The following is an 11,791-nucleotide window of genomic DNA, read 5'->3' as shown; positions in this document are numbered from 1 at the left end:
GTTAATGTTTTCAGCGCCTGAAGTGTAAAAGTAAAATATATCAAAAGATCACTTTCAAATCTTGGCTTAATAGTAAACAGCAGAATGAGCACCATGAATGTATCCCAAGAAATGAGTTAGTCATCCCATAATAAGTGATTACAAAGGTGACATGGTGTCTTACTGTATATTCATTCTCGACCTTTGTGCCATGTGGGGGGGAAAAAACACTGCATTCTCTATGAAAATGTCACCGTATTCACATATTGACATGTGTCCCAAAAAAAAAATCGACCACAAATGACATTTAAACAAAGTAAGGGTATTGACTGAGATTTCTGTATACGACACACGGTGCCCATCTACAAGAAAAAAAGAGAAAAGAAAAGCAAATTGACTCGATAGACTGAGGGCGGATAGATTAGTGAGTGGAAGTCATACTTGTTTGGTGGAGGTTATTTTCACAGCTGTTTGTGTTTGTGGATGTTGTTGATGCCAAAGCTCGCTCTCCTCCCGTCTATAATGCAATTTTTTTGGGGGGGTGGGGTGGGGGCACCACTTTGTGTTTATATTTCCAGAGAAGGACTGTGTTACACTGAGGTCTCATTTACACTCGCTCATTTTTTACTTATTTACGCAGTAATGGGTGCAGTTCTAGCAACTGTGCAAATACATATAGCTTCCTAACATTTACCAACATTAAGAAAGATCATAAGTGGGTTTCACACATCCATAATGAGGTCATTCTAACTGAATTGCTCGTAAAAACCTTTGACAATCACAAATGTTGGACTGTTTCAATATTTTCAATCCCAAATCCTTTTGGATGGTCAACACCAGGGTCAGTCGATCTACGGACTCAGTTATGATGATGTGAAACTTAACCAAAGCCAATCGCAAAGCTACCTGAAGCTCGAGTTGTACCCGTGCACAAATGCTGGCTGTGTTGAGTCGTGCACTCGTATAACATCCCTCTCAAGTTATGTACTGCAATAATATTAACAAGGAGAGTTTGCAAATGGGGGGTTACGTACAACCAACTTTCAGATACGGTAAAACTGGTTGAAGTGCAAGTCTGGGTAGGGCAAAAGTCTTCTTCTTGCCCGCCTGGCTTGCATTGTCAAGTTTCATTGATTCTTCAGTACAGGGAACGAAACACCCACGTGCTTACTTGGCAACTATGTACACAACTCCTACCGTAATTTCTCGAAAATAATATGAACATTTTTCCAAAAATATTTTCAAAAAGTTAATAGAGCGCATTATATTTAGGTATGGATGAAAAATAAAAAATCTAACCACATTGTATAGTCGTATACAGGTACATAGAGTGGTAAAAAAAGGGATACATATACGTTTCGATATGATATTCGATGTCTTATGTTGCACATTTATATTTATTACGATAATGTGCGCCCTCAACCTGAACTCTTGCATTTTACGATCGTTAGCGTAGCATGTTTGGTGGTACTGCACCAAAGATCAGAAACGACTGCCCATGAGTTTGTTTAAACTTAAACTGAGAAAAAAAAATAAAATTGCCGACTCTAACAGCTAGTTGTGCAGCTGCTTTTAAAAGAAATGTGTCATCACTCGTGCCGATGACGCCGGCAACCCGGAAGTTGGGCCGCAGTCCGAAACAACGATAGCTCGCCTCATTGGCTTCAGGTGGGTATCAAAACATTGCGAGCTCAAACTATGTAATACGAGCAAGGTATGAATTGAAATGCTTGCTTGTAAAAAAAAATGTGCCCATTACGCTCATTTATACATGGTTTGAGCTCACATTGTTTTGATAGCCACCTGACGTACACCATAGTGAAAGATGCTACGGATTAGAGCCGAATGGAGGGGGAGAGGTTGCTCTGCGCAACCCAAACTCCTGGGATTAAAAAATATATTTCAAGCCGTCATTGATGAATTCCACAGTGATGCACCAAAGGTACCTACTGTGGATCTTTTCGGATTGGAGATGAGTCAGATGCTTCTTTTGAGGGCTTGGCCAAGGATGTGTAATGTAGTGGATAAACTGCACTATGCACAAATGTTGTATGCACAAATTTTTAATGGAGTGTTTAATAAACAGTGTAAAATAGTTTAAATTTTTAAGACTGTGATATGTGTTAACTATTAATAAAATGTTGTGCCATCATCGAGCTATTATTTTAATTGGTTGAGGGATTCTGTTGTGACAATTACAGGGACACATGTCTTGGGCCTGTCCCGAGATTATATTACGGGTACATCAGCACATGCACAATGATGATTAATAATGATTGTTTTACGGACAGTTTTTGAAAAACAATACAAGTGCAAATCTAACAAAATATAAATACAAATCATTCCTAATTTTCTGAGCATATGGGTAGCGGCAAATTGGTGTTGCTCATTGTACAATTGGTGGAAGGGTTTTCCTGATTTTTGTTTTTTTTTAGGTCAACTTTGCGCATTATACTTCCGGTCGCATCATACTCGAGAAATTACGGTACCTATTAGGCGTGACTCATTGAACTTTGGAGGAGGCTTCAATATTTAACAAGTGGCATTTCCCTGACGCATGTGGTTGCCTTGGAAATTCGTTCGGAAAATACGTCACACGTTAAGCAGCAGTCGGACCGTCATCGCAAAGTGAGCGAGCCAGCTGCTTGATCAGTGTTGCCCAGCAACCATACTGGCATCAGAATCAAAATCAGAGTCAAATTCTGAATTATATCCAGAATTAGAGTCCGTTCTGACAGCAGGAGTGCAGGCTGTGCAGTTCTCGTGAGACAAACTAACTCACAGGACGCCTTGGAACATGTTTGCAACCACAATGTGGCTGAAAAATAGTCTGTTGGCGCTGAACTTTTCTTGCATTTCGGAATAGCTGGCATCCATTTGGTACCCTCATTTCATAGGTTTTATTCTTTGTATCTATTGTTGGTGTGTTCAGCTACGTGGACAGTGTCACTACTTGTTTGTTTCGTTCTTTTACACAGACTACAACGTTAACCATCTATTTCAGTTTTCGTGAGCATGTTATTTTCTTCAGGACAACCCGATTCTAACATTTTCAAGAGGTTGTTGCTTTTATTCAACAAAGTTAAAGCTATGGTTTAAAAAAACAAACAAAAAAAAAAAAAACGCTCATCCATTTTATCTCTGTGACCTTGTTTTTGAGTAAGGAAATATCAGTGCTAGCCCAAGGCACGTTAAAATGTAATAACAACAATATTAAAAAGGCAGTAGTGTGTTTAATGACATAAGATCCAATATGGTTTCTATGTCCAAACGGAGCAACTTGGGCTTTCTCAACGGAGAAAAGGGGAGCACAACATGCTGCTTTGCTTGGTTAACATAAAAACCAAGCCTGCTAACTGCTTGTCCAACTGAATTTACATTAACATTTTATACATACCCAAATGCTTACAATATAAGTTTAGAGGTTATTCCTCACAGAAAACAGCATTATGTCACGAGCATGCGACAAGGGGTTGGACCCAGATGCAGGAGGCAGTGACATGATGTTTTTTTTTTTTTTTTTTTTAATTCCAGCCACACGTCGTACATATGTAAGCAGTCCAAAAAGGTAGAGGCATAAAAACACGTGGTAACAGGCAAGATTTAAAAAAAAAAAAACATGAAAATGAGGTCGGATCACTTCTATGCAAAAAACAAGACTTAGCTGGTCGTCAGAACGAGAGGCTCATATACTCAGGCAGACTAATGCAGCCTCAAGCACAACGAACCGGCAACTGAGAATGAAAAACAAAAGACTTATATGCCTGGCCTAATTAGCATCCATAAGGTGGAGGAGTGGAGCTGCTTCCAGAGGCAGCTGCGCCCAGGGCAGTGGCCTGGCCACGCCCCTGACAGAAACCCAAGGCACACGGGATCCCAGACGCAAAAAACGACCAAGGGCAGGGGACAGAAGGACGCCTGGAGGAGGGCAAAACCCCCCACCCGTCTGTCTGGTGGCCATCCAGGCCACCTAAAGCGAGGACCTTGACTGAGTAGTTCAGGGGGTCGGCTAAGATGCCAAGGACCAGGGTCGAGGATGGTCCCAATGGCAAAGCAGGAACTAAACAGGAGCAAGTAACAGCTGCTGGTCGAGCCCCGCCGAGGCGTGGTCGAGGGACGGCGACTGCTGGTGGTCGAGCCTCGCCGGGGCTTGGTCGAGGGGCAGTGGCTGCTGGTCGAGCCCCGCCGAGGCGTGGTCGAGGGACGGCGACTGCTGGTGGTCGAGCCTCGCCGGGGCTTGGTCGAGGGGCAGTGGCTGCTGGTCGAGCCCCACTGAGGTGTGGTCTAGGGGTGGCTGTGAATCAGTAGGTGCCGCCGAGGCATGAGCATTAGCTGCTCTGAATGTCATATTTGGAAAAATTAGAACTATGGCAGCCTATCAAACATCTTAAACAAAACAGACCCTATCCCAGTGAAGCATCCTGGTGACACAATACATCTGATCCCTAAATACTTTTACAAATAGCTTCAATTGAGTTCCTCATCATTACACGACCCAAGTGCATCAGAAGTGCAAAATTTGTTTCTCGCTGGTGAAAGATGTTTGTGTCACTAGGTGTAATTGCCTAAGGGTGACAAGTGAGTTCACCACACTCACCATTGGACTCGGAGAAGAGGCTTTATTCTTTTGGCAAAAGTGAAGTGTAAAGGCGGCACGGTGGTTCCGCCGGAAAGCGTTGGCCTCACTGTTCTGAGGATCCGGGTTCAATCCTGGCCCCGCCTGTGTGGAGTTTGCATGTTCTCCCCGTGCCTGCGTGGGTTTTCTCCGGCCACTCCAGTTTCCTCCCACATCCCCAAAACATGTAACACTCTAAATTGCCCGTAGGTGTGATTATGAGTGCGGCTGTTTGTCTCGATGTGCCCTGCGATTGGCTGGCAACCAGTTTCGGTTGTACCCCGCCTCCTGCTCGTTGACAGCCAGGATAGGCTCCAGCGCTCCCCGCGACCCTTTTGAGGATAAGCGGCAAAGAAAATGAATGGACGGAGTGTAAATAATACAGAGTTGCAAAACTTCATCAGCATTCGCTCAGTCATTAGATGGTCTGTGCTGCCGCCTAGTGGTATCATTTGACGTTAACCAATCGTCACGGGACTGTTCACAATTCAGCACAGGCAACAGCAAACGAGACGACGCTTGCTTCAATGTTTTGATATTGAGATGTTCTGTTTAGTATCTGTTCTTCTCACTTTTTGCTGCTGCTGTTTCACACCAGGCCAAAAAAAAAAAAATCTTTCATCTTTCAAATATGAAAAGTGGTGTTTTCTATGTAGAGTATTTGAAGCTGTTTTGCTATCAGAAGCCCGTGACTATTTTCATGTTGTTTGCGTGACAGTTTTCTTTTCTTTCTTTTTTTAAATTAGTTACCGACTGCGCTAGTGTCTTCCACCAAATACTGTTCAATCATCAATAGCACCACCTTGTGGACTTATTTGGTATTAACCCCTTAGTCGAACGCGCTCAGATAAAAAAAAAACAAAAAACATTTTTTTTTTTTTTTTTTTTTAAGAGGATGAAAAATCCTTTTCTTAACTCCACTGCAACACCACTGCGAATTATTTTCCCGGATGGTTCACGAAGCTCAGAAGTTGTTGGTGCACGGCAAACAAGTTGACGGAAGTCGAGCCCTTTTGTTTGCCCTTTTGTAGCGGCCATGCGCAGGTGTGCCCAGCTAGCTTGGGAAGCGAGAGCCGCTAGTAGTTTTCCTTCACGATAAATGTTTTGTTAACTATCTACATTAATAACCCACCTTAACGACACCCAAGTTTGTTTGTTTGTTGTTTTTTTTTTTTTACTCTGGAGAAAGCGTCGCGTGAAGAGGAGAAAATAGGGTTAGGGTCTGACTTCCAGGTGTCATTTTCGACGTTTATACTACCTACTTTCAACAACAACAACAAAGGCTTTTGTGATATGACACATGAAAACGGAGGCAAAATCGTCATGGAGGAGTTTTTTAAAACGGTAACTCTGTAGTTCTTTTTTTATTTATTTTTTTTAAATATGTCGTTCGTGACTTCCAGCTTTCTTGTCCATACTGTGCGTGCAGGTAGGTGAGCTGAGGAGCCTCATGCAAAAGATGTCCAGTCAAGTGGAAGAAGTGGAAAAAAGGCAAAGTAGCCTCCTTGCTTCCTCCAACCCGGATAAGAGTACGTGATGTTTCTATTTGTGTGTATTTTGCCACCTGCATTCGATGCTCATCTCAGACTCAACGTCTCCAGTCACAGACTTGTTGACGTCACATTTGTTGCCAAAAAAGAAAACGTTTGTCCATACTAAGTCGTTTGTTCTAAGTTGCTGCTGTTTGCACACCCTTCTTAACATGAACAAAGCATACTCATGATAATCCTTTCCACTCAATTTTTTTTTTGTCATTGTTGTTGTGCTATTCTCAGAATCCAGAGATGAGTTGGAGCTGCTGACCAACAAAATCAAGACTGATGCAAACTTGTTCCGAGCCAAGTTAAAGGGTAGGCATAATTTTTGCTTTAAGTTGACTTCAGCAAATCCTTATTGAATGAATATAATTCAGTCTTTTAAGCACCTATTTTGTTGATTTACAGTCTCGAGCACGTAAAATGAGTCCAATTAATCCATGTGCCAGAAAAAAAAGTAAATATTTACTTAAGTGTGGACAAAAGTAAATGTACACTAAACAAGGATGCTTAGCCTCAGCAATAATATACTGGTGCATCTTATTATTATAGAAATGATCATTGTTTTTAACACAGGAAACTCCCACCTAATTGTTTTAAATATTTTTGTAGTATTTTATCTAATTACTTTTTCTTGATAGTGATTTTTTTCATTCACTGTAAGCTATTGTTAAGAAAATGGTACAAAATACTAGTTAAAAACTAAATTCCATTCTGTGTAATGAATCAATAAAATGACAAATTTTAAAATCTAACCACAGAAATAATTGACATCTTTTACAATATTGCAATTTGTTGTGACGCACCTGCAGGCTGCTGATTTACAACTATTTTATCTTAAGGCATTCACGTTATTACTATAAATACACGTTACCTTATGGCCTTGCGTATTATGGAAAAATATTTTAGCTATTTTATTTTTTTCTTACAGTTGAATGGCCGAGTTTGCAACCCTGCCGAGCGGTGGCTTCAATATTAAATGAGCAAACATTTGTTTTGCTAATATTGTAGCTAGACGAGGAAAACACGTTTTTTAACAGATGAGCACTCCCTACACTGCAAATGTTTCCATTTCAAATGAACATGACCGATAATATGAATGTTTCTCTAGCATTGCAGGATGCTTTTCCTGGGAACTGCAGTGACAGTGGTTCATCGGTTATGCAACGGATTAGGAACAATCAGGTCTGTCGTGGTGGTACAGTTAATTTATTTATCACACAGAGGTCCGCTGCACACTTCACTAAGTTATGAGCAACAGTGTGCAATAATAACTTAAGCTCTATTTTCCCTTCTACCAGCACGCGCACATGACTCGCTGCTTTGCTGAGCTCATGACGAGTCACCACAACGCACAGGTGGCCTTCAGGGAGAAATGCAAAGGCCACATTCAGAGACAGCTGCAGATTGGTGAGTCTGGGGAATATGACTCAGTCCCTTTCAGCAGTCCCGCAGTAGAGATTTAAGTATAAAGGTCTCATTAGATTAGAATCTCACTACATTTCATGTAAGTCATCTAATTAATTAACTTTGGGTATTCCCCACAGATCTTTTACTCATGCATTCACCTATTTGCAGAGTTGTTGGGCGGACCGTATCTTCAATTGCTGAAAAATTTGCTGATTGGCTGTTTATGCCCAAAGTCTTGTCCATTACAAAATCAATGCTTTGCCGCCATCTAGTGGTTCCTTGGTATGAAGTCGCTTCACGTAAGGGTAAAGTGACTGCATATTTACAGTTTAGGGCATTTCTAAGTTTACTATTCAGAGATTTTTTTTGCACAGAAACTCTTGCCTTTTTTTTTCTTCCTTGAGCCCCATTTTTATTAATTTGACATTTTTTATGGCAAATATGAGGGAGTATCAATGATATGTGGATTTGCAGCTCATTCAGAATGCTGCAGCTCGGAGTCTGACCAGAATAAAGAGGTCAGAGCATATAATCCTGAAGTCCTTGCACTGGTTTCCAGTCAGCTTTAAAATAGATTTCAAAGTTCTGCTACTGGTCTATGAATCACTAAATGATCTAGGTACTGAATACATGAAAGAAATGCTTACGGAGAAAAAAACCAGTAGAGCTCTGAGATTGACTGACTCAGGTCAAATAGTGGAGCGTAGAGTCCAAAGCAACATTTAGCTATTATGCTGCACACAAATGGAATAAGTTGCCAGAGGTGAAGTCAGCCCATAGTGGGAATGTTTTTACATCCAGGTTGAAAACTCTTCTTTTTTTCTCATCCTTTTTAAAATATATCCACTTTTTGATCATATTATTTGCATTGTATGTGGTTTTAATTCTTAAAAAAAAAAAAAAATATATATATATATAGTTTGTCATTTTTATTGTTTTTATCCCGTTTATCTTTGTTTTCAGATACCTTTAATGATGTAAAGCACCTTGAGTTACCTCATGTATGAAATGCGCTATGCCAGCAGTCGGCAACCCGCGGCTCCGGAGCCTCATGCGGCTCTTTCATCCTTATAATGCGGCTCTGATTGGCTTGGGAAAATAAATTACTAAAAAATTTTTTTTTGTATTTAATTGAAGTGCGTTTTATTTGTGTTAGTTTTTATATTATTTAGTTCTAAATTTGAAGATTGTGATCTTGAAATATTAAAATATTAATTAAATTATTTGATATTATTTTTTCGTCGCTCAAAATAGACGTCACACTGCGGAAGCGGGTATACCCGCTGAAACGCCGTCTAGTTTGAGCGACTTTCAAGCCCGGCAAAGCCAATGGAGAAACATGCTGCGGTAAAGTAGTAGAAGTTTTTTTTTTCTTCATTTTAGATGTGCGGCTCCCAGTGTTTTCTTTTCCGTGGAAACCGGGTTCAAATGGCTCTTTCGGTGTCAAAGGTTGCCGACCGCTGCGCTATGCAAATAAATTTGCTCGCTTGCTTTTGCTCTACACGCTCTGGCTTGGTCCCTGTATGTTCTTTTCCTCACGGTCTTCCTCATCCGAATTTGCAGTAAAGCACATTTCCCGTTTTGTTAAGTAAAAAAAGAAGCAGTCCTCCAGATGCACATCATCTCTATCTTTTTGTGTTGTCTCCTGCTCAGTGGACAAAGTAACCACAGACGAGGAGCTGGAGGAGATGCTGAACTGCCGCAATGTGACCATCTTCATATCGGATGTTAGTTGGATTTGACACACTTGAGACTTTTTCGCACTGCTGAATAACTTCAGAGTGCTAATTGGAATAGACAAGTCAATGATAAAAGCATTTATTTATTTTTTTTTTTTTTTAACTGACAACTGTCCAAGATTGTCGGCTCTGGTGCTTGTATTTCGAGCAAGGCTCTGAGCGACATCAAATCTCGTCACGGGGATATAATTCGCCTGGAGGCATCCATCAGACAGTTGCACGACATCTTGGCCGACACCGCCATGCTTCTGGAGATACAGGTGTGGTGGACATCGTCATTTTATCTCCAAATGACAATCCCTTGATCAAGTATTTCAAATGAATAACATTCAAGTTCAAGAGTTTGTTCTTTTATCGTCCACCAGGGGGAGTTGATGAACAGCATAGAAAAGAACGTGGCGAGTGCCGCAGAGTATGTGGACCAGTCCAAAGAAGATACCCAAAAAGCTGTGACGTACAAAAAGAACCCTTACAAGATATTCTCCCTGCCGAGATTCATCAGATCCTTCGGAAGGCAATCGGTGGCCAAAACGGTCTTAGGTTCAAACGTGTCAGACTAAGACCACAATGGCAGAACTCCTAATGCTTACGGAACCTTGCCTGCTCATGACTCACAGTCTCCAACACCTTTTAAATTAACTCATTTTGAAGTTAAATACTAATAGCAGAGTCAAATTGAAAGAGACTTGAATCAAGCGTGCTGAGGGTAAGCAGCATTTTGACACAAAACACCCCTTTTGCACGTTAAAACCAGAGCCATTGGAAAACCTAGGCCTCCACTAAGGCCAGATTTTTTTTTTTTTGGGGGGGGGGGGTATGTGATCCAAATTAATGTGCAGAGGGTTGAGATATCGAGCAGACATGCAGGCAGCAAGTCAAGCCAGCAGCCGGTGCTTTTAGTGACTTCCCAATAAGTGCACAGGTTCTTTCATCTTTCCTGCGCATTTTTGCTTTGAGTTTAGACATATGAGCCCAAACTCTTGAATATAATAATACAGACTGTCATACATTTCTACCAATAAACTTAACACTGTATGTGACTTGTTACCTTTTCAGATTTATCTTCTACTGTCAACAGTTGTTATGAAACGCATGTCCTTTTATTGAAGGGAAAAATTCCACTTAACAGATGTGAAATTAATAAACTTTCTTCTGGTGTTCCAGGAGCTGGAATACCATTAAGTACGGTGTACAGGGATGACATTTTTCCACAGATTCGCGGAATTCAGATTAGTTTTTCAGCTTTTATTGTCAGTTTTGTGAAACATGTAAATCCGTTGAGAAAATTTGCGGGGATATGGCTTGATGCGGGTTGAGGCTGTGATCAAGACCGGCCGCCAGCATCTATCGGCAACGCTCCTGAAATTGGTCACAGCCGTGATAGCGGAAAATGGCATTGCTATTTTTTTTGCATTAAATTTGGTGTTTATAATAACGACAACGTTCCGATTTGCAGCAGCATTTCGTCGTTATTTTCACTCTGATGTTAACATTTAATAGAGAAGCATTCTGTTTACTACGACATAGTTATAACTTATAGACACACGTACGCATATGTTATCGAGCGGTCTGCACATTTGCCAGTATGGCAAAAGTCTTGGAGCGAAAAGATGAAGATCGTGCCAGGGGAATTGCTAAAAAAGCATGGGGTAAAAAACTTTCAGTTCGGAACGAAAACTGTATCAACATGTCTAACCGAACATGTACAAAAAGTGGACGCTCCAGCAAAAAATGTCCAGGAGCATATCCAAACCAGGAAACGCAAAGGTAAGATGGACATAAATTTGTCAAATATTATATAATTGATAACTGTTAAGAAGATTGGGCCTATCTGTAGCACTGGCCCTGCAGATCACGCATTTTATTGTTTACTTTTATAATACATAATCTCGCTCTCTGTCTCTCATATAAACAAATTACTTGTGTACTTATTTCTGAAGTATAACTTGTAAATGCAGTAGCCTATTTGATATAAATTTCACTCGGTCTACATTTTTATGTCTGAAGCTTGGTAAAATTATTTTGGTTGTTTAGACTCACATTTGAAGTTTTTGAAATATCATGATTGCCCTGTATTTACACTGTTACGAGTGTGTTTTATGAAAAATCTTTGTGCCAAAGGCAGACATTTTCAGTGTTTTTCCAAATTGACCATTCTCATCCCTGAGGATATAAACGAGTGTTTGTAATGTAATTGTAATTGTAATGTAATTATTTTTGTAGTACCATGTCCATCCTTTCAATCCTGTGTGGCTCCTCTATGTAATGGAGTACAAGCAGTGCAGTAATTCAGTTTCACAGCAGTGATCAGACTCGTCCCTGCATTATGGGAACGGTGCCACGTTGAACCCAATGACTCCTCTCCCTTCCTCATCTCGGTGTCCTGGGTAAGATTTCACAGAACCATGTGGGCTATGATGAAAAGACATTTGTAAATGTAAAGAAGGACAAGAAAGAGATTTAAAAGGAAACAGGCACAAGCTTATATAAAACGTGTTTTCTTTATTGGTGGT

General features: G+C 40.6%; 1 protein-coding gene across 3 annotated transcripts in view; it reads left to right on the top strand.

Annotated features, from left to right (window-relative positions):
* Positions 1–10,318, top strand: part of LOC133490394 (syntaxin-2-like) — a 34,762-nt gene extending 24,444 nt beyond the window's left edge. For 2 of the 3 annotated variants that reach the window (XM_061800402.1, XM_061800403.1), the window contains 7 exons: positions 6,024–6,123; positions 6,370–6,444; positions 7,241–7,314; positions 7,431–7,539; positions 9,193–9,266; positions 9,398–9,538; positions 9,644–10,318. In XM_061800402.1, the coding sequence (XP_061656386.1) occupies positions 6,045–6,123; positions 6,370–6,444; positions 7,241–7,314; positions 7,431–7,539; positions 9,193–9,266; positions 9,398–9,538; positions 9,644–9,838 (747 nt within the window). In that variant the 5' untranslated portion in view covers positions 6,024–6,044 and the 3' untranslated portion in view covers positions 9,839–10,318. Of the gene's footprint in view, positions 1–5,512; positions 5,939–6,023; positions 6,124–6,369; positions 6,445–7,240; positions 7,315–7,430; positions 7,540–9,192; positions 9,267–9,397; positions 9,539–9,643 lie in introns of those variants that run through there. The other variant, XM_061800401.1, reaches the window with a different exon arrangement.
* Positions 10,319–11,791: the final 1,473 nt, after the last annotated feature.

The sequence above is a fragment of the Syngnathoides biaculeatus genome, chromosome 17 (assembly GCF_019802595.1).
Source record: "Syngnathoides biaculeatus isolate LvHL_M chromosome 17, ASM1980259v1, whole genome shotgun sequence".
NCBI classification, from domain to species: domain Eukaryota; kingdom Metazoa; phylum Chordata; class Actinopteri; order Syngnathiformes; family Syngnathidae; genus Syngnathoides; species Syngnathoides biaculeatus.
The sequence above is the reverse complement of the archived record's forward strand: the minus strand, read 5'-3'. Positions and strand labels throughout refer to the sequence as shown.